The sequence below is a fragment of the Lutra lutra genome, chromosome 10 (genome assembly GCF_902655055.1).
Source record: "Lutra lutra chromosome 10, mLutLut1.2, whole genome shotgun sequence".
Classification (NCBI taxonomy): Eukaryota; Metazoa; Chordata; class Mammalia; order Carnivora; family Mustelidae; genus Lutra; species Lutra lutra.
The window spans coordinates 18,375,890-18,403,806 of NC_062287.1; the positions used below are offsets into that span (position 1 = coordinate 18,375,890).

Genomic DNA, 27,917 nt, shown 5'->3' on the forward strand with positions numbered 1-27,917 from the left:
AACGGAGGCGTTGAGACACATGAGGTCACAGAGCTGCTGCCTCTCCCCCTTCAAAAGAAACCACTCTGCTCCCTTTATTTCAGAATCTAGAGGAAGTTGACAAAGTGTGACAACAGCTCAGCACAACATGTGGTGGAGATTTTGCAGCTTGCTGGCCTGGTTCCCCTTACAAGGTAAGGACTTTGGGCTCATTTCTTATGAGACTCAGCTGACCTGGTATTGTACCAAATCTACCTGTCAGTCAGTTGCATTCACAGAGGACCCACGACGGAGGAGAACCCAGGTGTGTATGTGATTACTTTCCAAGCTACACCCCAATCACACATGGAGGGGTGCTCCTGCTTTATTTAATCTCTCGTTCAATGGTTCGATTAGTGTTCAATACTAGTAAGTATAGAAAGGGTCACTGTAACCTGTGTCTCTGTGGCATCTATGTTATGGCAAAATGTCACAAGCTTATTGGGCTCTGTCTCTTAAGTGTATGCAAGGTGGACAAGCATCACAGTGGGATTTTATTTTATTTTTTTAAAGATTTTATTTATTTATTTGACAGAGATCACAAGTAGGCAGGCAGGCAGAGAGAGGCGGGGGGAAGCAGGCTCCCTGCTGAGCAGAGAGCCCGACGTGGGACTCGATCCCAGGACTCTGAGATCATGACCTGAGCCGAAGGCAGAGGCTTAACCCACTGAGCCACCAGGTGCACCCACAATGCGATTTTAAAAGCTTCCTTGCTGTATAAGCCTTAGCCAGGTAATTCAAATTCTCTAAAAACTCAATGTCTGAACTTAACATGGAGAGATGATTAATTACGTTCAACAAACTCCCTGGATTTTTAAAGGGATCAAATTTCAAAATGGGAAAGCACTTTGAGGATGACGAAGTGCTCTACAACTTTTCATTAGCTCAGAGATAATAATGAGCCCCATGGAAAATGCCTGCTTAGTTTTTGAGTCTGTGATACTTTACATTGGATTAGCATTTTCAAATCTGACTTTTGATGCTTCCTGAATTTGAATGTAGCATGATGAAAATTAGAGACGCTGTTACCTCTTTAGCACAGGTCAAAAGGGGGGACAGGGTGTAGGAGTCTCTAAATCTCTGATTGCAACTTGTACCGAATTCTTACAAAAGAAGCTATGCCAAAACGTATTGCTTGCTGCCTGTGTGTGTTTCCAAATATTGAACTGAATTACAGTTAGCTTTCAGGGAATGCACCAATCCTAAAGCTACATTCGCCATAGAACTGCAGCTGAATTATCCCGTTTTAAAAAACTAGATTTCCTATTTTATGTAGTATTTCAATTCCCAATTTTGTACACTCAGATTAAGTGCTTTCTTCTTTTGTTCTTATACTCTGAGGCACGTCCTATGAATTCAGTATTTGGTAATAAATAATATTAGTTTCTTCAATAAGTGGCTTAAAGTACAGCTCATACATTCAGGAAAAGTACATTCAGAGAGCCAAAATTAGAATGTTCTCAATTCTTCCAAAGTTTAAAGCCCTTCACTGACTTTCACTTCTTGAGGATTCAAGTTGTTGCCTCCTAAAAATATCTCACAAAAAAAGTTTTTAAAGAAAAACAATAATAATCATGTCTTAAGGCAAAACCTAAAACAACTCTTTAAAATATAAATTATTCAAATACTATTTATAAAGGGAGGAGAAAAATATATTTATTGTACCATGTAAGGGGTGGGCATTTTATATTAATTACATTTCATCCTAGCACAGATACTGAGGTATTAATATCCCTACCCCAAATTACATGAGAAAATGGAGTTTAAAAGAAGTTAGATAACCCACCCACATTTTTACAGCTAGTAAATCAGCCTGCACAGCATATAAATAAGAATTATCTCATGAAGCATTTACTGTGTGTGTGTGTGTGTGTGTGTGTGTGTGTGTGTGTGTGTGTCTGTCCGTCTTTCTACAAGGTTGGGATAGAAAGTGTTTCTTAATGTAGATCACAAGTTTGAAAGCCACTGATTTATACAATTTGGAAGATATGCTATTGAAAATCCCAAACCGTAAACTCACCCAGAAGGCATCTAGGCTCAGTGGCATTGGGCACACATTGTCCCCTCTGACCTAACCTTGCTTGGGCCTGTCAGAGTCCCAAAGAGGAGGGAGCTGACCATATTGCTTTCTTGTTAGCAAAAAGGCAGCGAATCAATTTTGGCAACACTATCCATTGTCAGCTGTTTGTAGCTATGAATCATGGGAAGATCGCTATACCTTCTCCCATGCAACTTCTAAGGTTGCCAAGAACTATGGACCAAAAAATTCCGTAATCTCTTTTCAAGGTCACTATCCACCTAAATAGCCTCTAGGATGGGTAAAATACAATAAGAATGAACAATTTTTCAAAATTAATCCCATTCAGCTATATTGTGGATGATGAAAACCCACCAGTTTGAACCTTCTATCCTGGTCTTCAGGGCAGGGTAGGATGCAGGAAACGAAGAGCAGTTGCAAATTTAAGGTTCTGTTGATAATCCTTTTGCCTATGTTTGTTGTTTTTAACCATGAAAAAGTCCCATGTTTGTTGACATTCTGAGATGCCTTCTTGAAAGCCATACTGGAAATAATTTTGACAAAGCCAGATTCATCTTCACCCTTCTAATTTTCTCTGTTGAGTTTATCTAAATAATAATAATAATAACAATAACAGCAACAACAACAACAAGCCTTTTTTATAATGATCTAAATGGAAGCATTTGTCTACTACCTCATAACAGTCATGTAAATAGGGCTCTGATTTGAGACAATCATCCTGATTTCAACTTAGCTCATGTCTTTCTTATGCAACATAACAATAACAGAGCTGAATTGGAATCCTGTTACACTGTTTATTACTGGATATATAAATGTCCACATTTTAGCCATTAATTCAACTAATACTTTAAAATCTTTTTTTTTTTTAAGATTGTATTTGAGAAAGAGAGAGAGCATGAAAGAAAGAAAACAAGACAAGTGGGGGGAAGGGAGAGGGAGAAACCTACTACTGCTGAGCAGGGAGCCCGATGCAGGGCTCGATCCCAGGACCCTGAGATCACGATCTGAGTCTAAGGCAGACACCCAACTGACTGAGACACCAAGGCGCCCAATACTTAAATCTTATTTGAAAAAAATTAAATAAAATAAAACTTACTTTGTGTGAAGTCCTGGGACTGTAAAAATGAGTGAACACCAAATGACTTCTCTATGAGAAGTTTGCTATCTCCACACAGAGATACTTGTAACCGAATGTAAAGCACTGGGCTAAGTGCTGTAATAGAAGTTCCTTCAGGGAGCTGGAGGAAAGGGCAGGTCATTGTGGGGAAGAAGAAGGCTAAAGACTGTTAGGCAGTGGTATAATTTGAGTTGAGTCTTAGAGGAGATAAGAAAGCTAACCTGGCAGTGGTGCCTGGGTGGCTCAGTCAGTTAAGTATCTGACATTCGATTTCAGCTCAGGTCATGATCTCGGGGTCAGGAGATGGAGCTCTGTATCGAGCCCAGCATCAGGCCCCACTTTGGGCTCCTCACTGGGCATGGAGCCTCCTTAAAATTCTGTCTCTCTTCTCCTTCTCCCTCTGCCCCTCCCCCTCTTTAAAAAAAAAAAAAAGGTATCCAGGTCAATAGAACAGCATGGACAAAGACCAAGTGTCTTCTTGAGCCTGGACCTGGCCGCGGCTGATAATCACTTTAGATATGAGCAAACAGAGGAACGGAGTGGGTGGTCTCTCTGTGCCAGGTGTGTGTGGAGCCTAGGGGGACACTAGAGATGATGCGTTCTGATGGGATCTGACAAGTTTGGGGTCCCTGCGGGATAGACTCGCTCTGTTCTGGAGTTATTTAATTTATTGGATGCAATCATTGGGATACTAAGGTAAGGGGGAAAAAAAAGGAACATTTTACTCTTTCTTCAGTCTACCATGATAGCCTCTAGTAGAGGAGAGATCAGACACTGCGACTCTGAAAATCTTGGGGAAAACAAGGAAATCGTAAGAACTGCCCAGGTTTCATCTATGTATGCTTTGGCGGGAGGTTGGGACTGCTGCTTGCCCTTTTGACTGAGGGTCGGTCACACGTGCTTCGGGGTGAAGCCACTGCCATGAGGTTGGGGGTGGAGATCATGAAGGTCACAGGTTCTACTTCTATCTATAAACCGGTGACAATCCATAGCCCCAGAGTCAACCAGCAGCCTCAGAACACATGGCCTCGCATGGATGGATGAAACTAGTCAGAAGTCCGTAACCCACTCAGTAAACAAGATCCACCAGCAGTAAGGGGGGACCTCCCAGGAGAAACTCCACGGCTATTCCCTGCCCTGCTTTGCACACTTGGCCTCTGAGGAGCCACAGAGGGCCAACAGACAGACTGGAGCTCTGAAGCCCAGCTGGGGAGCCTAGGAAGTAGGCACACCGCACTCAGGAGCTACACGGGAAAGTCGAGGGGTGCATAGGGATATGTTTTTAGAGCCTGCAGGGGAGGAAGTGGTGAGCAAAGAAGGTAACCCACACCCCTCCCTCTGACAAAGAAGGTGAAAGTTGGACTCCAAACTTAGATGCAAAAAACATATATATAAAAGAGGAGTTCCGGTTTAGTTTGCAACAGCAATGAGAGAATCCTGGAGAACTTCCCCCTTGGAAGACGTACCATCAAAGCACAGGTACAGGGATCTTCTTCCAATGTTTAGCAGAGCTCGACACACCGAACGGTATCTGGGAGCGCTCACAGCTGAAGCAGCCTGTCTGTGGCTTCTCTCTGGGGCTATTCTTCCTTTCTACAATGATTTCCTGTCTCTCAATCAAACACGGGGTCTACATGCTAACTGAAAGAGAAATCAGCCTGTAAAGCTAAAGGCGAGGCTTGGAACAGAGTAGAGGATACAACAATCATTCTATGCCTCGAACACAGCCCTTTCCATGGGAAACCCAGGCTTTTGTAGCTGTGCTCAGTAGCCTGGGACTCAGTTCCCAACAACAGAAGCAAACACTGATCTTAGGAAATACGATTTTTTTTTAAATTTATTTGACAGATCACAAGTAGGCAGAGAGGCAGACAGAGAGAGAGGAAGGGAAGCAGGTTCCCCGCTGAGCAGAGAGCCTGATGCGGGGCTCGATCCCAGGATCCTGAAATCATAACCTGAGCCAAAGGCAGAGGCTTTAGCCCACTGAGCCACCCAGGCGTCCCAGGAGATACGATTCTTTAGCTTCTGCTAAAAAGCCACCTTATATGTCATTACAATTTCTTAAACACTATAAGAATCAAATAAAAATTTAATTCAAGGGACGCCAGGGTGGCTCAGTTGGTTAAGCAGCTGCCTTCGGCTCAGGTCATGATCCCAACGTCCTGGGATCGAGTCCCACATCGGGCTCCTTGCTCATCAGGGAGCCTGCTTCTCCCTCTGCCTCTGCCTGCCATTCTGTCTGCCTTTGCTTGCTCTCTCTCCCCCTCTCTCTCTGACAAATAAATAAAATCTTTAAAAAAAAATTTAATTCAAAAGCACATATCCCAAGAAAAAGGCATCTTTAAAATGGAAGACATTTATTCATAAACAATCTGCAGATAAATCCCGACACTCCCCCTTCCCCAGATGTGGGCTTCCTGTCTAGACAATGGCTTTGCCAAAGGTAAGGACATGGACAAAACTTTTTAGTATCAACTTCTGGCCTGAGGGATGAAATTAGGGCATGTTGCTTTGACAGTGGTCTTTATTCTGTCATTGATTCAACATAGTAACTTCCCTCCTGTCTCTCAGTATTCTTATTAACAACAGGAGACCAAAGATGCCTGTCCATCGCCTGCTTTATGCTGCCATCATGAGAGCTGGCACTAAACCATTACTTTTCAAGCTCACACTGTGATACTTTCTATAAGGAATGAATTTTAGAGAAGTAGAAAATAGTCTCTGCCCTCTAGAAACTTCGATCTGTGGGAAGCAGGATAACGCACAAGAAGGAGAAAGTAAAAAGCAAGAATCAAGATGGGAATGACTATGGAAGTAATGGAAGGTAGATGGTTCTAGATTCAATTTTTTGGCTCGGAAGCTCCTTAGCCTTAGAAGAAAATCCATTGTCATTTGAAAGCATCTCCACTAATATTATCTTTGCTACTCAGTTACGGGTTGATTTTATAGATGAAAATACTTCCAAATGACCCGACCCAAGCAGAATTCTGGGCTTATGCTTCAATGCTCTTATGAAAACACAGTATCTTTTTATGGACTCTTCATTGTTCATTAGTATTGGCTGATGATTTGGGTATTTTTCCATCAGAACTCCAGCAAACTTTTTTCCCGTGAAAGTCAATAAGAATACAATACAATTCTGGGTTATTATTGCCAGAGGCAAGATTGAAATTAATGACCTAGAAATGGAACAAACTAAAAAGTCCAAAGCACTTTTCCTAATGCTTGAAATTTATTACAAGGAAATAAAATCCTTGTTTCTCTCTCTCTCTCTTTTTTTAAGGTTTAAGATGATACAGTGAAACTCATTATATCTGCTATTCATAATTTATAACCCCACAGCATTCTTCTGTTTATAGAAGTGCTTCGTACTTTCATTGATAAGAATTGCCTAGTCCTCGGGGCAGGGGGGGAGGTTTTTTTTAAACTTAAGACTTGAAGAAATAGCAGATAGCAATAAAAGTGCCAAATCAGCAATAAAGCCCATTTATTTTATTTTTTTATCCACTTCCTTTTTGGGAGATTGTATTTACAGCTGCTAACAACCCACTGTTTATCATTCTCTGGGGGTTGTGCCTGGGGGAAATTAGATGCTCATGTTTGCCTGGAGAAGGTGTTGCTATGGACAACTGAACTGGAAGAGATCTTAGAACATCCTTCCTCTGGTGTAGAAGCTCTTTTGAGGTAGGGCTTACCTACTCCCCATAAAAACCACTTGGAATCCTAGACACCTAACTTGTACTTAAAGCCACAAGTCACTTGTTTCAAGGTTGAGGCCAGAAACAAGTGTTTCTGGGGTCTCCTCATTTGGACAATCTGACCTAGTTACAGGACCATGGACTCTGAACACAGACATGGGTACAGACCCCAACCTGTGTTACCTTCAGCCTCTATTTCCTCATCTAGAGAACCAACAACATCATTCTTTCTTTATAGGGTTAGTTCAAAAGTTAAATTAAATACAGGTGAATGTGGCCTGGCAGAGTTCCTGGCATAGGAGAGAGCAAGTGCCTAATAGATACTGTTCAACATTTTCCTTCTTTCCTATCAAAATCCCACCCCTTCATTCAGACCTCCTTCAGGAGGCATCTCACTGCCCCTACGTAAAGTACTTGTTCCTTTGTATTGATTTATGTTTTATTTCTCTAAGAAGTATATAATGAGAGGCACTTGGGTGACTCATTCGGTTAAGCATCTGACCCTTGATTTTGGCTCAGGTCATGATCCAGGGTCGAGAGATCAAGCCCCATGTTGGGGTCCACTGCTTAAGAATCTCTCTCCCTCTCCCTCTGCTTCTTCCCCTCTCCCCCTGAGTCTCTCTCTCTCTCGCTCTCAAAAAAAAAAAAAAAAAAAAGTACATAATAAATGAATAAATGACTAATGAATGAATGAGGTTGTGTTGAGAATAAGTCCCTGCCTCAGCTCGGGAGTGTGTCTTGGCCTATGCCAGCCTGACTGTCCCCAATTCTCTTGCTCTGCAGAAGCCTTTCTGACTAACCACACAGAAACAGTCACCGTGGAGGAAGGCCAGACGCTCATTCTGAAGTGTGTTGTTTCTCAGGGGAAGACCACCTTCCTGCAGTGGCTGGCCCCCTCAGGGTTCACCATTTTTTTAAATGAGCATCCTGGTAAGTGAAAGAAAAAAAAAATCGCCACCAGACCTCAACCTGTGGGATTTTCCAGACAGACAAGTTGGTGGGATAGAAACCATCATGAGTCACCCACACGGTGGGCTTGGCCCCCCTACTATTACGTGGGGATCACACCCAGAGACCTACTACTTTACACATGGCTGCTTTTTCTGACAGGAAGTCTGAAAGGGAAACCCCACCAGAATGGTTGGTAAAGGGGGCTCAAGTTACAAAGCACATTTCCATGCCCACACCTCACCCCCACGTCACTCTTTTCCTCTCAGCAGCCATGAAACTGCCAACAGCACCAATGACAGTCAGGCCACAGACAGACTTGAGGCCTTTTGTCCTCCCGCAGCTCACGCTGTCACCCCACATCTGGAGCCAGCTGCCTCATTTCCCATCTGAGCGATTCAAAGCCCCATCACAAAGCTCCCTTCCAGATCTCTCCTTTTCTCCTGTTGGTCTCAACACAAAACCAAGATCACTGAGCAACTGAGGAGCAGACAGGGTGCACTACCTTGGAAGGGAGGGCCGCCATTCCTGTTTTCACAGACACAGGTTGAGTCCCAGATGCCTGAGGTGGAAAGGGAATCCCCCACCCCCAACACTGCCAGTTTTATTGACATATAATAAACACATAGCACCACGTTAGTATGAGGCATACAATGATCTAATATTATGTATATACTGCAAAATAATTGCCACAGGGGGTCTAGTTAACATCCATCACCCCACACAGTCACAATGGTTTTGTTTTGTTCTTAAGGAAAGGGATTCTTAAAAGTCTATTTAGTTCCTCTCTTTGGGCAGGATTCTACTAACCCCTCCTCTTCCTAAAGAGACCATTGTATACCTCCATGTAATATTCTGAATGGCCAAATATTTGGAAAAGTCTCCAAAACAGCAAATTTCATTCTATCTTGTAAAAGCAGAGCCTCTAAAAAACTTGATATGCTATGAAACAGTTTTTTAAAGATTTATTTATTTTAGAGAGAGAGAGAGAGGGAGGGAGAGGTGCATAAGCGGGAAAGACAGAGAGAGAGGGAGGAAATCTCAAGCAGACTCTGCACTGAGCGTGGAGCCCAGCACGGGGCTCGATCCCAGGACCCTGAGATCACAACCTGAGCGGAAAGCAAGAGTCAGAAGCTCAACCAACTGAGCCACCTAGGTGTCCCATGCTATGAAACATTATTAAATATCTTTATGTTTGATGTAAACTTACCATATATTTCAAGCTAAATTAACTATTAATAGTAGAATCCAGTAAAGAAAGTAGATGTTAATTGTTGAAAGTTCTGAGAGAAACAGTTTGAGTAGAGATCATTCCTGTTAAATAATGTTTTCTCTTGGTTTGGTTTGGGTTTTAGTAACCTGGGAGAAGACGGGCACTCTCAAATTCCGCCAACAGAGAACCTTGGTTGAACTCGGTGATGCTCAAGCAAGGGTCATTCTTGCCTTCCAGGGGACATATGGCAATGTCTGGAGAGAGTTTTTGTGTTGTTATAACTGGGGAAGTGGGACCGGAGGGGCAGTCCTAGCATCTAATGAGTAGAGAGGATTGCTGCTAAACATAGTGTACAAGATAGCCCCCACAACGAAGAATTAAGGACTCAAAAGTCAATAGTGGTGAGCTTGAAAATGCCTGAAATCTAGCTCAGATAATGCCAGTGTCCCAGGACACACAACCATTCTTTCAGATGAGAAACAACCTTCCTTGGTCAGCCATTCAAGGTTTAACTATGTTATGCTTGTTCATGTTACAAATCCAAAGAAAGAGAGAGAGAGGGAGGCAAAACCACTTATTTCAGGAGCCTCTGATTTGCTAAGGGACCTACGACCTAAGATAGAAATCCCAGGTCAACAAAGAATCAAAAAACAACACAACAATAACAACAACAAACCCAAACACTTGCCATAATCTTCAGGAAACTTCAAATAATAATAAATTTCAAAAAATTAAAAATAAAAGGAGCACCTGGCTGGCTCAGTAGGTAGAGCATGCAACTCTTGATCTCAGGGTTAGGAGTTCAAGTTCCACATCGTGTGTGGAGATTAACTTAAAACCAAAATCTTTAAAAATAAAAAGCACCCAAATGGAGAAATGGATAGTCACGTGTTAATTTTCCATTCTTTACATCCATTGTGACAGGACAACCTCAAATCAATTAGATTTCAAGGAGGTGACTCTAATGGGGTGAATCTAATTTTTCATAATGTACAAAAAAATGAAAAAAAAAATTAATCACCCCTCAACCCGAACCCTTCACCAGCATAGTGTTAATTTCCCACATGCACAAATAAAGCAAATGGTTTATTTCGCAGATCCCAGTATCAAAATATTTCATTTCCTAAACGAATGTCGAGCTTTTGAGAGGCATCCAACTGGGAACACTAGAATTTGGAAGGCAGCTCAATCGGAGATGTGACATTTGTTCTGCGAAAGTGTGAAATTTAAAAGCCATTCCTGTGAACAATCAACCCACTGAGAGACTGTATTCATCTGATCACTTTCTTCCTAACAGCTCTTTTTCCCTCTTGTCCAGCTTTAAAAAATCCCAAATACCAGCTTCTTCATCACTCCACCCATCAGCTTTCCATCAGCGTGCTTAATGTCACCCTGCAAGATGAAGGCGTGTACAAGTGTTTACATTATAGCAACTCCGTGAGAACAAAGGAAGTAAAAGTGATCGTGTTAGGTAAGTGCCTGATGGCCAGCAACCCAGCACACGAACGACAGACTTAGGACGGGACAGACCATTCTTAAACTTCACATTCTAGTTAGTAATATTGCCTAGAGCAAAGCATTTTCTTGGGCACCTCTACCATCTTTTGTCAAAAGGAAAACAGAAAGGAGCATTTTGACTCGCGAGCCCCAGATGAAAATGTGACTTTGTGAAATCTGTCTTTGGTATCAATGCCGTTTCTTGACCAAGGAAGTAAGAGAAAGGAGAATTAATCCTTGATAAGCTGCTACTATGCACCAGGCACTGTGCTAAGCTCCAGGGGATCAAAGAGGAATCGGGCGTAGCCCCTGCCTACAAGGAGTTGGCACACGGGTCAAGGTAGGAAGAGAATCCTGTAAATAAAGTAGAAGCTAACAACAGCATAAGCTAAGATAGAGTGAATTCAGATGTAATTGCACAGGACAGCTGGCTCACATCCTCTGCCAAAACCAGGTCCTCTCTTCCAGTGGGGAATGGGGTTGGGAGGTGTGGACAGGAAGCACTGGTCTCCTGATTGCCCAGGGCTGGCTCCGTTCTCTGGACGGTCCGCTGTGTTCAGTGTAAGCCTTACTGTCTTTACTTTTCTGCTTTTTGTGACGGAACAGATCAATTATAAACATCACTTTTTATTGATCTCTAATTCAGATCAATTATATATACACATCACTTTATATAGAGTTCTAAGTGACATAATTCCACAAATCACAAGTGAATGTCTTAGGCTTCTTCTGTTGAATTAATGTAGCATGGTGCCTGCCATAAAGCAAAGGCACAGTAACGAAGTATCTGGGAAGGCTCCCGAGGCAGGTTGAGACCCAATGGGACCCAGCCCACCTTACTGGCCAGTGCCCACAGCACTCTGGCTCACGCTGCCTGTGTGTCCTTCTGGGCTCTTCTCCCAGTCCCCACATACCTCTGCCACTACACTTACCGCATGATCTTTTAACTAACAGCTTAGGGACTGAGTCTATCACCAGACTGTCAGCTCCTCAAAGGGCTTTATCTTTTCCTTATGTGTACAGCCCACGTCTAATGCATCTAGTATCTACTTGCAGCTGACTTTGCAATGTCTCAATGGCAGATAAATGAGCCAATCAACGTGCTGGGGTGCAGTTCTGGACCAAAGTGTGAAGGTGCATGGGAAGGAGGAAGAAGGTAGCCTACCCAAAAAGTGCACTTTGACCCTTGAACCGCACAGGTTTGAATTGTGCAGGTCCCCTTATATGCAAAGTTTTAAAATAAATACATTCCGGTACTATAAAGGTTTTTTCTCTTCCTTATGATTTTCTTAATATTTTCTTTTCTCTAGATGACTTTCTTGGAAGAACAGAGTGTAGAATACATAAAACATAGAAAACAGGTGTTCATCAACTGTGTTATCACTAAGGCTTCCCATCAACAGTAGGCTCTTAGTTGAGTTTGGGGGGACTCAAAGTTATGCATGGATTTTCAACTGTGCGGTCAGGAGAAGTGTCAGCGCACCTAATCCCCACATTGTTCAAGGGCCAACTCTATTTCCAAGACAGGAGTATGAAAAAAAGGACAACTGGGCCCTCGATAAGAGAAATGCATCTTTAATATTAGGAGGGGATAGAACTCACTCACTTTGAGGTGAGTCATACACTCATGCCAGTCTAGAATTGAACCGACACTTATAAACCAATTCCTTCGTGACATAGACAAGGAAACTGACCCACCAAGATATGGAGGGACACACAAGGGTTCTTACAATAACTGGTAACCAGTGTAACTAGACTAGTGTTCTCCCAAACACAGTCAAATAGCAAATGTAAAAATTACTGTTGTGACACTGGGAATTTCCAGGGACTAATCACACACTGGGTGACAAGCAATATGGACTAGAGCCAAGGTAGGTTTACAAGTACATAAAAGCCCTTTAACTGTATTCTGGGAAAGATCAAGTAAAAAAAAAAAAAATGCCCATTATTTAGACCATACACTACCATGATCCCTATAGACTATTAGACTCCGTGCTTTACTGGGATACGCAGACCAGCTCAGTGAGCACAGAAAAATTAATTTTCTTCCAGCAACACCTTCCATACCAACCCTGGAAGCTTCAGTTATCAGAACACAAGACGGAAAAGAACACGTTACCCTTAAATGCTCCACCGTGAGAAGTAAGCCCCCTCCGCAGATAACCTGGATTATAGGGAATGACATAGAGCTCAATGGTAAGGACAGTGTTCTCTTTCCTCCTTTGTTTTCCTTCCTACGGCAATTTCCAAGGAATTTTTAAATCCTCTGGCACCCTCTGGTGGTGTCAGCGGCGGCAATAGCTTTCAACAATCCGTCAGATTTTTCTGGACAAATTATCTTTATAACCTATCGATACCGTGCCTTCATCTTGAAAACCTATCAGAAATAATAGGATTAGATGTTTATACTTAAAAGAAAGTGGGCACCTGAAATTGGATATTATGGTTTCTTAAAATTCAACAGAATTTCGTATATAGGTATGATATAGTTATTATCCTGGCAGATAAGATCCTCCTGAAAAAGTGCATTACGATGTCATGCCCTCAACAAAATTATTATGGTACCAAAGAATCTAAACTTTGATTAGATTAAAGCAGGGTTCAGTTGATGGAAGGATAACTAATGGTCACGTTTGGGAACTGTTTAGAGTTTCTTTACATCGTAATGTATGTTACATTGGACTTTACACACTCAGAGATTCCGTCCAATACCAATTCTACATCATTACAAGACCTCACCTTTCATTTGCCTGATCGATTCACCTTGAGTAAGGTCTTGGGTCTTTGTGTTTGACAACATCAGTCTGTCCCTGTGTCATCACCATAAGCTTTGGATTTTATTTTCCAGTAGTGAAGGTTAATAGAAACCTAACCACTGTCCTTCACCTGCTTCCCTCTGGGACTGGGGCCAAGCATGCACAAGGCAGCTGAGCGAACCTAGAATGACTTAGAAGTCTAACAGGTTCGCCAAGATGTCAAAGCCATTGGTCTCTGAGAGAACCAAACCCACCCAATGGTATTAAGTAGCCATAACCTCCTACACCGCCTTCATTTGCTCCATAGGTGAGACCCACCATGAATTTGAAACTGATAGGAAGAAATGTAACAGCAGCAGCATCCTCAGAGTCCACAGATACAGCAGAAACTCAACAGTGGACTGCGTGATCCAACACAAAGGCCTACAAGGAGGAAAACTGGTAGCACCTTTCCGATTTGAAGGCTTGGGTAAGAAGAACAAATGATTGTCTTTAATCATTTAATTTACCTTAATATTACAATATCAAATGAAATTAAATGGAATGGGAAGAGTTCTTCAGAGTGAGATCACTGTCCACAAAGCTCTCCTTAACAGCAAATTCCTTTAATGATGGAAATTTCTCCAGCTGGGCATCCTAGAGCACCTGTTCCAACATCCGGGACCCCAGTTGTGCGGAAAGCCTTGCAGGGAGCCATATGCAAATGACGTCATGCTTGCATTTTGATAATGACAGCTGGCCTGACTTGGCCTTATGTAGTTTTATTGCAGTCACGTTTTCAGGGAGGTCATCTGAGACATACTTTATCTTTGTAGTCAACCCAAAAGGAGATAACAGACACTGAAATAAATCTAAACTTGCCCGTATTATTTTATGTTAATATAAAACACTTACACAGTCAAATTAAGCCATGATTCCTCTTTAGATTTATATTGTTATAACTGTTCTGCAGGTTTTAGTTTAACCGTGTTAATATTCTGGGCAGAACAAATATTAATAAAACATCAAATAGTTAAGGTAAAGAGGCATTTTCAGAATGTGTTCTCTGATTCCTTCATCAAAAACAAAAAATAATTTTAAAGCTCCAGAAAACCTTTTTTTGAGAGAGAGGGGGGTGGGGAGAGAGTGTGAGGGGGCAGTGGAGAGGTAGAGAGACTCTCAAGCAGGCTTTAAGCCCAGCTTGGAGCCTGAGGCAGGACTCGATCCCATGACCCTCAGATCATGATTGCAGTTGAAATCAAGAGTCAGACACTTAGCCAGCTGAGCCACCCAGGCGCCGCTAGCGAACTTCCTGAGCCAAGAAGTATCTAATAAGAAGTACCATGAATCACACATCTGTAATGAATAAGACTCTGACCTTCATTATTTTATAAGGTACTTCTCAATGTACAAAGAATTCCTCAAGTGCAAGGATTCACTCACACTAGCAAAGGAGGGAGCGGCTGGGTGAGGATACGTTTGTTGAGAAAGGCAAGGCACTGGTCAAGGAGAATGCCATCATGGGAGAAGCACCCTACAGCCCTGTGGGGGTTGCTGCTGTGGCTAACGGCTCCCCCCTCACTACCATGTACTTTCCACCAGTCACTTTCTCATCAAACCAAAAGTAGCAAGTCTTGAGGAAGCTGCCTCCAGAAGACTGGGGCCCCACAGACTGGGCTTGCTACCATAATCTGACGCACAGTCCTGCCTCTCCATGACTCGTCCCCCTCCAGTCCAGCCTCTGCTAGCAGTGGAGCATAGCTCATGGGGGGGGTGCTTCTGAAAGATCCTCAGATTCTTTTATTTTTCTTTAAGATTTATTTATTTATTTGAGAGAGAGAGAGCATGGGGAGAGAGAGAATCTCAAACAGATTCCCCACTGAGCATTCCAAAGCAGGGCTCGATCTCATGACCCTGAAATCATAACCTGAGCCGAAACCAAGAGTTGGACGCTCAACCAACTGAGCCACCCGGGAGCCCCTAACATTCAGATTCTTCAACAAAAGAATCAGTGATATTGAAAAAGTATGTATTTTTACTTTTCAGCTACAATTCAGTCCATCTACAAAAATTACTCCAGAGGGGAAATCAGTTTCTTCTCCATTATGGCCATACTTCCAAAGGACTCAAAATCATAGTCATAAAATGCTTCTAATAATAGGATAATAATAACAGGAGGATAATAGAATGATAATAATAATAATAATAATAATAGGATAAGACTTGACTTTAGCTTCTGATCTAACTGTGGATTATTTAGCACCCACAGCCCAATCTCCACTGAGTCTTCAGAGAGCAGCTCCAACACCAGCTCTTGGCCGCTTCCATGTGTTTATGGCTTTTCACCCTTCGGCAAGCAACTACGTTGACATACAGATACTACACACATTTTGTTCATCCAATGAGCTTAAAAAGTTTGGTTAGCTGAGGGTGCTTTAAAACACATTTCCAAGTAAGGATTCTGGCCCATTTCATTCCCATACTCTGTGTGGTAGGACCTGGGAAAATGAAGATCGGGCAAGCACCGTATCCAGGGACGTGAGCAGTGTCTGCCGTTGAAAAATCCATATTTCGATGCTTGTGGAAGTGTGATGCTTAGAGGAGAACAGAGCAGGAATGGATCAGACCCTCTTCCAAATGATTTACTTCATTGTTTAGTATTCCAAATGAGGAATCTTGATTTCCTATTACTTAACTGGAGGTGGGATTAAAAAAAAAAAAAAAAAACTTGAGCAACAGTGCTCAAACTTAGAGATTTGGAGACCCCTCTGCACTCCTGCAAATAGCTGAGGACCCCAAAGAATTTTTAGTTATGTGAATTGTATCTGTCAGTATTTACATATTAGAAATTAAAATTGAAAAAATAGTTTAAATATTTATTTATGAAATAATCCACTACATATAAACAGAAATGGCATTTTTTGTGGAAAAATAACTGTTATTTTAGCAACATCAAAATGTTAGAAAAATTGCACTGTTTTGCATTCTGAAATCTCTTTAGTATCGAGTTTAATAGAAAACGATTAGGTTTGAGGCACCTGGGTGGCTCAGTGGGTTAAGCATCTGCCTTCAGCTCAGGTCATGATCTTAGGGTCCTGGGATCGAGCCCCACCTCCTCTCCTTCTCCCTCTGCCCCTCAGCCGGCTTGTGCTCTATTTCTCTCTCTCAAATAAGTAAAATCTCTTAAAAAATAAAAATTAAAAAGCTGAGAAGCACTCACAGATTGCATAAAGACATTACCTGTCACATATCAGTATCAATATTTATAAAATTTCAGGCACCTTTTCTATACACTCCCTGGTTGCAGGTCTGTTCATTGGTCAAATCTACACTAAGCTGAGTATCTGGAAATATACCCAAACACTATTTTGATTGTTTTCTTTTGTTTTTTATAGAGAGAGAAGGGGGAAGGGGCAGACGGAGAGAGTTCTAGGCAGGCTCCATGCTCAGCATGGAGTCCAACATGGGGCTCGATCTCACAACCCTGAGATCATGCCCTGAGCCTAAACCAAGAATTGGACACTCAACTGACTGAGCGATCCAAGCGCCCCAACTATTGTTCTACTATACAATATTACATTTGTAACCATTGTGCTTAATAAATAGCAAAGCCCTATGCTAAGCATGTTGAATGAACGAACTCATTAAAATTTCTTGCAAAAAACAAACAAACAAACAAAAAAACCCACTCCAAAGGCAAATGCTGTTAGTAGTTCCATTTTACAGGTAAGGAAAAACTGAGCATTCAAGAGGTTGGGTATCTTGCTCAAACTCACTTGGCAGGGGCGCCTGGGTGGCTCAGTGGGTTAAGCTTCTGCCTTCAGCTCGGGTCATGATCTCCAGGTCCTGGGATCGAGCCCTGCATCAGGCTCTCTGCTCAGCCCGGAGCCTGCTTCCCCCTCTCTCTCTCCACCTGCCTCTCTGCCTACTTGTGATCTCTGTCAAATAAATAAAATCTTTTAAAAAAACAACTCACTTGGTAACAAACAAGTTAACAACATCAGAATTCAACCCAGTCTGTGACTGACTCCAAGGCCACCTAACGAATAAATAAGGAGGGAGCTAGGGGACCGGGCAGACAGACAGAAGGACTAACAGGTAGATGGAGACAGAGACAGCAAACCGCCTTAGCATACTCCTGTGAAACACAGCGCTGTGGCCCCCCATGCTGTACTTCTCAGCCAGGCAGCCTAGCAGATGGGCTAGCAGCAGGATGGATTCAAAAACCAGAGCAAGAGCTGCAGGGCGCATAGTGCTGAGGTCTCTGCAGAACCTCCCAGGCAGGTAGCAGCCGTGTCCATTCCCCAACCTATTGTCCCAAGCACCATGTGGGTGAGACTGCTCTCCATAGTTGCAGATTTCTGTTTTTCCCCTTTCTTAGTTACCGATCACGAGACGGCTTCAGATGCCCCGGAGAAAAGCTCCCCGTCCTCACAGGACCCTCAGCAGCCCACTAGTACTGGTAAGTGTCAACCTGTTAAGATTTAAAAAAAAAAAAAAAAGCCTCCTTGGAAAGAGCCATTTTTCCAATTCTCATTTCTAAGATTTTTTTTTAACTTTTTTTTTTTTTGTAAGAGAGGGAGAGAAAGAGGTGGAGGGGGAAGGGCAGAAGGAGAGGTAGTAGGGTCACAAGCAGGCTCCATGCCCACCGTGGAGCCTGATGCAGAGCTCCATCCCAGGACCCCGAGATGGTGACCTGAGCCAAAATTGAGAGGTGGATGCTTAACTGACTGAGCCATCCAGGCGCCCCTGATTTTAACTTTTTCAGATTTCTTTTTTTTTGACAGAGAGAGAGAGAGAGATCACAAATAGGCAGAGAGGCAGGCGGGGGGAGCGTTGGGGGGGGAAGCAGGCTCCCTGCTGAACAGAGAGCCCAATGTGGGGACCCTGAGATCATGACCTGAGCCAAAGGCAGGTTAACCCACTGAGCCACCCAGGTGCCCCGATTTTAACTTTTAATAAGGCAATGCAGGACACCCTGCACTGGCTCTAGCTTAGTGGTTTCCTGGAGGGGCAGAGAACACCACCAGCAGAGTTCCCTTAGTGGGATAGGCTTGGGGTAACTAATGCCTCTTAAGTTCAGTGCTGGTTTGCTTCATACACACAAACGCACGCACAACTGTGATATTTGAATTTCCTCTACGGTAAAGGGCAAGGTTGAATTCATTTATGGAGAGACTCGTTTCTTTGTTTTCTCATCCAGAGCACAGCAAACACAAAATAAAGACTTGGCTTCAGCAAAGGGCAAAGAAGCAGGATGTGGAGATGTGGGACTTTGGGCCACAGAATAACAAGCTCGCCTTTGAAAGCACCTCAGTTGCTTGGTTGTCAAGAACTCAGACAGGTTTTGGATGACAGGATTGAGCTCTCAAGGCAGAATATACGAAGCCTGGATTATAATCCCAGTTTTTTAGACAGTGAACCCACTGGATGGTTAGCTCTGGGCAATAATCATATATTTATCTTTGTATCTTACTTGGCGTAGTATCTGGCACTAGCAGATACTCAGAAAATGCCGTTTAAATGAATAAATACACATATGAATACCTTCATTTCTTATGGGGTTTTGAGCAAGAGAGCCTCGTCCAAAAAGGGCATAAACTCCTATATGTCCTCTTTTTGTTTCAAACAGTGTGTCTGTAGGAATTTCCTTGAGTGGAATAAGCGCTTTCCTATCATTATCATGTCCATAGATCTGAGTATCAGATTGCATTTTTAAACATTTTTTACCTGGAATAATATTTAAAAGTAAGTGCTCGGGGCTTTTAAACACCGACACAAACAATATGTACCAGCCCGTGTTTTGAAGGGCAATGGAGATTGAAAATGGTCTGAAGTAGAGCCACCATCTCACTTGCTTTAATAATTCAATATTTGTAAACGTGTTTAGAATCTACTTGTCTTCAAATTGGCTGACAGTGTCGCTAAACAACCCAATTTTCTGCTCTGCTTTTTCATATAGAACATAAGATTTAATATGGTTTCTAAATTTCCTTTCGGCTTTCAATTTCTACGATTTTATTACTGTTAATCACACCCATTTCCAGCCGAACGGGTGGTTTCATTCCCCGCGGGATCCACACAGTGGCGCTGTGCAATGGACTAAAAGGCAGGGGGGGTGGCGGGCAGAAGGGGGAGGATGAGCAACAAAACCAGAAAACCCGGTCTTTGGTTTTTATGGCTTCTCTCGCCTAGCAAAAGCATCACAGTACATGCCCCTTCTAAGGGGAGGAGGCAAGCAGAGGTTTGAAGGATAAGGGAGCCTATTTTTCAATATAGAAACGTTTGTTTCCCAGGCTGTTATGTTTTCTTGCCACAAGGCTTGGGGTCCCAATCTTTGGCATCCTGGCGTTGCTCTGGTGCTAATCTGAAGCCCTTCTCACTAAGAAGCCTGATTCAGGAAGCAGGTGTAAAACAGTGGTTTACATTTTGCGTTCTGAATTTCGACGTTGGCTCCATCACTCACTAGCTCCGTGACGTCAATGTACTTAGTTTCTCTAAGCCTCTGTTCAGAGCTGTGGTGAGGAATCCGCGGAATGCTGTGTTTGGGGCTGAGCCTAGAGCTGGCATGCAGTTAACATCAAGGCAAAATGGGCCGTTTGCAACTATTTCTGGAAGACGTCAGTAGTTCAAAAATGGTCTTGTTGTTTTGTTTGGTTTTGGTTTTTGTAAAAAGGACAACTTAATTTGGTTTCCAAAGCTGCTTTGGGATGGCTGTGTAAATATACACACTATTCATATACCGTCACATGTATATTTCATGTCTTAATTTCTTTCGACTTAGTTGCAGTAATGGAAGATTCCAGTATAACAGAGAGTGACAAGGAAGAGAAAGAACGACCCACTGAAGACCCTGCCTTGGCAACTGGTAAGCATCCCCCACAGCACTTAGAATAAACACTTGACATTTTAACCTCTTCATCAGTAAATCCAATGGCCTTTTTCAGTCCCCATTTTCTTGACCTTTTTATTGGTTAATCAGTCCCTTGTTCTTTGACGTAGTTGCCTCCCTGGCTTCCTTGACATATCCTGCCTGGGTCTGTGACTTTTTGCTAACCACTCCTTCTATGTATCCGTCAGAGAATTTCCCTTCCTCCTCTGGCTTCTTTTATGTGGATACACTTCTGACTTGACTTCTTTATCCTTGATTCTTCCCTTAATTCTCAATGAGTTTACCCATTCCCAAGGTTGTTCCTATTGTCACCAGGCAGGAAAGCTCCATATTTATACTTCCAGAACATTCTCTTGAGAAGTAATCCCTGTTTCATTCCACCTTCTACATCCCTGTTGCTGGATTTTCTGCCATCTCCTCGAACTTAACATCACTAAAAAACAAACAGCACCTTTTCCCACAAAATCACCTCACCCAGATGATCACAGAGTCCCCAAACCTTGATGTCATCCTCCATTCCTGTGGATGTGTGTACACACAAACACACAGAAAATCGGTCCATCTCCAAGGACTTTTGAGTGTCCTCTTCCGGAATCTTATAGACCATCACTGCCACCGTTGGTCCAGACCCTCATCAGCTCCTGTACAAAGTTCTAGGACTTCAGTTTCTCCTCTTGTGGTCCATTTTTAGGACTATGTTCAAAACACCCCATTGCATTCTTCACACTTCTGTTCAGAAAACATCTGTGGCTCCCCTCATTTACCACACAGAGCAAGAGCCTCAACGCCTCCACCAAACGGCCTCCATCCCGTCTCTGCAGTCTTGTCTCTAAGGTCCCAATAAGAACACACAATTTTCTCTGACAATATCATCCCTTTTTGACTGCCCTGCCCTTGATGACCTGAACTGCCCCTGAAGAAAGAAAGGGGCTCATCTTGCCTCCCCTTACCATTCTCTCAAGGCCAAGATCTTCACTGAGAACTTTCCTAACTCAGGGACCACGCCAGCCTCTGAATCCCTGAGCACATGATGCCGTTGACATTAGGGATCGAGAATTTGGCAGATTTCTGACATCTGTTGATTCATGTATTTGTTTCTATAGAGAGAGAACTACCCCAAAAGCACAGGAACCATGCCTTAAGGAAGCCCAAACACGATGTCGACACTAGCTAGTGCTCCTTAACTACTTGTTGGCTGAGAGGGGGTCAGGACATCTGGGCAAAACTAGAGCCCATAGAATCAGAAAGTGAGGTTTAGAAAGATCTTAAAGACCTCACCTAATTTATGTCCAAAGCCCTTCATGTAGGACCACATTTAACCTAGCCAACATTCACGGATTTTATTTTATTTGCATAGTTTTCCACACTCCTTAACAACCTCTCCTATGCTTAACCACATTTTGCTAAGGAATCATTCCTTATAGCTCATTTAAGTCCCCTGACTATAATCTAAGTCAATATTCTTGCATATTTTCTCTAGAAACGAAACATCACGGCTTTGAAATCTGTGTAACTTAAGAGCATTTTTCAAATCACCTCACAGAATTGCTTTATTCGTGCGCCTGTCGCCTTGTTTTCGGAGAATAAATAATATGAATCTCTTTCATTTCAGGGTAAAGCTCTCTGTCTTTTTACCCGAGTCGCCTATCAGCTGACACTACACTTTGAAAGAATTGTGCAAACCCTGCAGTGATGAAAACCAACCAACCTTGAACTGTCTAAATTCCTTTTGTTTCCCATATAGAAGCCAGTCTTCAGTACGTGGGGGTGATGCGGAGGAAAAACGGCATCCTGCTGCTCACCCTTGTGTCCTTCCTCATCTTCATACTCTTCATCATCGTCCAGCTCTTCATAATGAAGCTCCGGAAAGCACACGTGGTGTGGAAGAGAGGTGAGAGGCAGAGGACCCCACGAGGCGCTCAGGGGCGCTGCGACACGGGGCAGGGACAGAGGACATTCTGGCAACTAAAGCTTTTCTGTCCGATGCCGCACAGCCTGTTTGATACGTGCTGTTGTTCAAATAAGCACTGGCTGGTTTTGCAGTAAATAAGGATGTGAATCTCCAGGGGCTCTAATCAAAGAGTATATAACCCAGAGATTTCAGAGTCGCTCCCAGAATTGACATTAAGTTATAAAAGCTTCTAGTCACCAAAGGATCCCCAGTAGAAAACTCATTCACTCATCCAGAAAGCATTCACCAAGCCCCTCTGGCGTGCCAGGCGCTGTGCCAGGCACGGGGGTGATACGTCTGTCAACAGGAGAGACCAGCCCCCCCTGAGGTCATCTGATTTCTGGAACCCCGCCCCACAAGGAGTTCACATTCTAGGGATGGCCAGTCAAAGGGGGGATATAGACTGTCTTGGTTCTGTTCTTACTTTGCAAGAATGTATTCAGCCTCCATCAACCATACTATGTGAGTAACGTTTCCCAAGCTTTCCGATTAAGAAATTATCATCAGACACTATATATATATGTGTGAATGAATACATTCTTGCAAAGAATAATATATATAATATAATAATATATTAATGTAATATTAATATAGAATATTAATATAATATAGTCTATATTAATATTATATTAATATATTATTTAATTAATTTATTGATTTATTATTATATTAATATAATATATAATATATTATATATGTTATCTATGCATATCTATCCCTTCCAGATCTGGTATGTGTTGAATCTATGCATTTTAATAGGGTACCTTCCATGCTACATAAATTACATATATTAATATATATTAACTGCATAGATTCATTTTTTAATTATTTAATTTATATTATTTATTATTTAATATATACTAAATGCATAGATTTTTAATATATATTATTATTATTTAATAAATATTTAATATATAGTATTATTTATTATTATTTAATATATATTAAATGCATAGATTCAACACATACCAGAGCTGGAAGGGACCTTAGAAGTTATCCAGAATAATCGTCCACTCAATGCATTCCATCTGTGTGGACCAGGATTAAATCCCCTCCTTAATTCTGAGTGATTATTCAGACCTGTGCTGGCCCATGCAGTGGCCACAATGTGGCTCTTGAGCCCTTGAAATGTGGCCAGTCGCTTTTGAGAGGGGCTGAAAGGATAAGACACACACCCAACTTCGAAAGCTCAATACACATACATACATACCACACACACACACACACACGCACACACACGAATACAGTACGTCTAATAATAATATATTGGATCTATTAGGTAAATGAAATGTATTATTAAATTAATTTCACCTGCTTCTTTTTGCCCTCGGAGCATGGCCACTAGAAAACTTAGAATTACACGTGTGGTTCGCATTCTAGTTGCCAACATTGTTGCCTTAGCCACATACGGCTCCAACACCTCCAGTAGCAGAGAACTCAGTATGGCCCAAGGCAAAATACTACCCCTTTGAATGGCTCTCGCCCTGTTAAAAATACAACTTCTCCTAGTTTGATGACATTCTCTCCAAATATTCAGCTGGACTAAATTTCATCATAAAGAGACGTAGAAACAGTGTCCGGCTTTTCAGCTGTACCTACACAATAGGCAAATGCCATGGTATTGTTTCAAGATCTCCCATTAATGCTTCAGCCCCATAAGCTCTTTTAAGGGCCACAGGAATGGTTCCGTCCCAAAGAACAATACTTGATTCTAATCTGAGGTCATCTGATTTCTGGAACTCTTACACAGCCTAGCGCGGTGCCTGTAGGAATCGGAGCACAAAACAAAAACAATTCTCAGAATGAATGAGAACATGAGGCATGGGAGGAGGAGTAGTGAGTCCACTGCTGTGTAGACAGAGGGATCGTGCTATTCAACTGTACATTTGTACATATAGGGGATGTCTGGGGCACCCGAAATTAATAATCTTGTTTTTCTTGCAGAAAACGAAATCTCAGAACACACTCTAGAAAGTTACAAATCAAGGTCAAATAATGAAGAAACATCATCCCAAGAGAAAAAGTGCCAAGGTAAGTCAATAACATGACCTCCGATTTGAAAAATGAGGTTCATTAATTTGTTGCCTTTAAGGGGAAGGGCAAAAATCATTCTGATTTTAGTACTAGAAAGTCCATCAACTAAAATCATCTTGTAGAACATAGGAGCATCTTCCAAAAATAAGAAGTAGCGATCCTTAAGTTCCTATGGCTGCAGACATGTCCCTGTGGGAAGCTACCCCTGAGTTCTCACTGCCACACAAAGGCACATCCTGGGAGTATATGTCCCTCTTGTGCTCTGGGTATCTTTCCTACATCTTAACCATCCAGCATTTTCCACACCCCATACCATCTGGTCATTTCTGATGTATCGTTTTAGCTACCACAGTCCTCCTCAGGTGGTGAGTAGCGGGGTTTATCTATGTTATGTCCCCCGATTCTAACACAGGGCCTGAAGCAAAGGGAGGGGTTGATATATTTGTGTTGACTAAATGAACACAAGGATTAACTGAGTCAGACAAACATGTTTTGGGTCTTTGAAATGACTCCGTGGTAGTTTCTCAAGCAAAGTATGTAAAGAAAGTGAAGGGAAGGGTTTCTAAAGGAGACTGTGTGCGCGCGCGCGTGTGTATGTGTGCTTTCTTGACAAAGATCTAGCAGAGCACAGCTGGTACTACAGGAAAGCAAGGACCTTCTACCTTTCCTTCAGCCATTTTGGCTCCTCCATTGCAAAGTAACTTACACCACCCACTGAGAGTTGCAAGCGATGCAGAAGAGCTTGGCTTCGAGTTTCTACTGGTTTCACTGAGGTTTTATAGGAAGCTGGCCCATCGCAACACCTCTGCCCTTTTCTTTTGTTTTGACCTAGTAAGGTGTGAAATGGAAAGATTCACTGTACTAGCTGGGACGGGAACAAGAGGGCAGATCGTGAGAACTGGGGGTGGGAGGGGAAAGTGGGAAGTGTGTGCGAGGCACAGAGAGTCTGTTGCATTGCACATGTTTCTAGAACATCAGTGTTCTTGTCCTCAAATGGCAAGTAGGAGAATTTTGTCAGTATGATGTGTTAGTTGGATTATTTCTTATGCCAGTTTTCTTAAGCGAGAGGAACCAAAACAGTGAGTGTAGAACGATAACTTTTAGAAGGAAAAGAAAAGCCCTTCACTCAGCTGCTGAAAAGGCAGAAAGCCTTTGCATCTCAACTTTAAGAAAGTTGAAAAGGGCTACCTTTGCTCAAGCTTCCCTTCCCAGGAAGGTCCATCCCCAGGGGCTGGCCACGGACTGTGGGAGGTGGAACTTCCTCCTGGGCTGGGCCCCAACCTGCACTTCCGGCCTCCTTCCCTGAGCTCCCTCCAGCCCAGCATCTCAACTTCCCTGTTTTTACTCACTTAAAAGACATCCTCTGGAGCTGTCTCCTGCCTCTGTGTATAGAGTTACCTGGGCTCTGAGTAGTCTGCCCCAACCCTATGTTTCCCATAAGTCCTACTACTTTTAGTATGAAATTTGCTAAATACAATGCAGAGTTCCCCCCCCCCAGATTTTTTATAGCAGAAATGTCTATATATTTTATTTCAGGTTTATTAGTATATTTATGTAAGAAGACTTAAAAAATCAGCCTATAACAATGCATTCAGGCCATTTATGATATGCATGAATTTCAGATTTGATTTTTTTAAGCCATTAGCCTAATGAACCCAAAAATACCACATGCCAAGTGTCTCAAAAAATGGATGCAGTGTTATTCAAAAGAAATGGTCATCTTTGACACATTTTTCTCTCAGGTTTCCACTCTAAGAGCTACATGAACTACATCACACAGTTGTACTCAGAAGCAAAAACAAAGAGGAAGGAAAATGCACAAAATTCAAAATCGAAAGAAGAGCCCACTCATATACCAGAGACCATTGTGTAGTGCTCCCTGCAATAGAAAATATGATTTTGGGGGCGACCGCATCATCACAGTGGAGCAGCCTATGGGAAGGTGCATAATTACTGTCACATGAAAAATAAACTTTGAGTGTGATGCAAGACAGTGTCCTCCTATAGAGATCTGCTCTGGGTTCAGAGCCATGAAATGAGGACTGGACCATGGACACAAAAGCTTCATAGTTTAAAAAAGAAAAAAGAAAGGAAAAAAGAGAAGAAAAGAAAAGAAGAGAGAAAAGAAAAGAGAAGAACCATTATGCCTGACACTACTTCAGAGCAGGAATATTCTCCAAAGCCTTGGAGATCAGGGAACATCCTACCCTGAAGGGAGAAGGAGGTCCAGTTGAGAATCACACGTTTAATTTTAGTCTATCAGTCTGGAACTGTTCCTCAGTCTTTTCCTGCATATTCATGACATTGGGAGAGCCTTGAAGATTGCAACTTAGTGATTTTGTAAACTGTCCTACAGTTGGCCTTTGTCTGATCGTTTCTTCGTGATTAGATTCAGGTTACAAAACTCTGACGGGACTGTCACAGAACTGATGTTTTGGTTACCCCTTTGGGTTTTATTTACCCCTTCGTTGATGTTCACTTTGATCCCTTGATTAAGGGGCTGTCACCAGTCTTCCCCACTGCGAAGTTCCTCTTTCCTCCTTTGTAAGAGTATTTTGTGCAGAGATGCTTTAAAAACACGCAGATCTCCTGTTCCTCATCAAACTTCCAAGTTACTCCTTTATTTATATCTGTATGGACTCACAGTATCCTGTTATTCAATGTTTTACAATCTGTTACTATCTCAGCTCACTCGTTGGGTTATAATCTGTTACTAATCTCTCGCTAATGGGGTGATCAAGTGGCAGAAACAGGCTTTTTGTGTCCTTCTTATCCTTAACCTTTGAGCACTTTCTTCCTTTCTGGTACAAAATATTCCAGGCTCCTCTTCCTACCCAGCCCTGTAATGAGCCATTTCTCCAAGGATCCCTGGTTTCTTTTAGTGGAAAATGACATTTAGAAGCCAAAACCCAGGAGCTATGTGTGTACATTGCTTTTGGGGTATCACTGGCCTCAAGTCATCTTAGTAGACAGAGCTAGGGAATATATCACAAAGTGTGCATATACTTGACCCTTGAACAACATGGGTTTGAGCTGCCGAGTCCACTTATACACAGGTTTTGTTTGTAAGAGTCGACAGCAAAGGCCACAGGGTATTTCTTTACAATGGCCCGCCCCAGTCTCCAAATTGAAGGCAACTGGTATAAAGGTCACACCTTCTGCCCTGAGAGTACCCCGGACGACCCACGGAGGCCCTCAGCATCCCCCCGAAACCCCGGATCCCTCCCCTCCAAGCCCTCCATGAGCTGGGTTCCCTGCCGGTGCTAGGGTGGCCACAGGTCTGGGGTCCCTCCCAGGTAGGGCACGAACCCCTCCCCATGCAGCACCCTGACCCCGTTGCCATCAGGAGGCTGGCGGGCTCAGATGTGGTATCTATCACCACGGGCACTGCTGCCCCTCCAGGTAGAGGGGGACAGCTGTTCTGCACTCCCAGGTTGCTGTCATTGCCCATGGCCCACCGGGCCACCAGGCTGCAAAACACCACCATCCAGGGGCCAGGCCGTCACTGCCACCACCTCTGTCCTGGCCCAGCCTCCCTGCAGGTGGATTGTTTTTTCAATAAATATATGTACAGTACTGTAAATGTATTTTCTCCTCCTTTTGATTCTCTTAATAATATCGGCTTTTCCCCAGCTTTATTGTAAGGGGACGGTATATACCACCTAGAACACGCATATACACAATATGTGTTGACCAATGGGTTGTGTTATCAGTAAGGCTTCCGGGCCATAGTAGGGCTATTGGTAATTACGTTTGGGGAGAGTCAAAAAGTCATA

The 27,917-nt window shown here is 42.7% G+C and overlaps 1 protein-coding gene across 2 annotated transcripts; it reads left to right on the forward strand.

Moving 5' to 3' along the window:
- Nucleotides 1-44: 44 nt before the first annotated feature.
- On the forward strand, nucleotides 45-27,917 carry CRTAM (cytotoxic and regulatory T cell molecule). 2 transcript variants are annotated; one of them, XM_047693976.1, is made up of 10 exons: nucleotides 45-173; nucleotides 7,655-7,801; nucleotides 10,330-10,503; nucleotides 12,582-12,725; nucleotides 13,593-13,754; nucleotides 17,646-17,726; nucleotides 20,049-20,132; nucleotides 21,901-22,047; nucleotides 24,052-24,138; nucleotides 25,884-27,917. In XM_047693976.1, the coding sequence occupies exons 1-10, from the start codon at nucleotides 128-130 to the stop codon at nucleotides 26,012-26,014; spliced, it is 1,203 nt and encodes a 400-aa protein (XP_047549932.1). In that variant the 5' UTR covers nucleotides 45-127; the 3' UTR covers nucleotides 26,015-27,917. The 2 variants fall into 2 exon arrangements, with proteins under 2 accessions (XP_047549932.1, XP_047549933.1); XM_047693977.1 differs by having other exon boundaries at nucleotides 10,351-10,503.

What these genes read in the sequence shown, in the direction of transcription:
- CRTAM (XM_047693976.1), top strand. Translation starts at nt 128, where the DNA reads ATGTGGTGGAGATTTTGCAGCTTGCTGGCCTGGTTCCCCTTACAAG. An exon ending in ACACGTGGTGTGGAAGAGAG is followed by an intron (nt 22,048 to 24,051) that starts GTGAGAGGCAGA and finishes TTTTTCTTGCAG; the next exon opens with AAAACGAAATCTCAGAACAC. An exon ending in CCAAGAGAAAAAGTGCCAAG is followed by an intron (nt 24,139 to 25,883) that starts GTAAGTCAATAA and finishes TTTTTCTCTCAG; the next exon opens with GTTTCCACTCTAAGAGCTAC.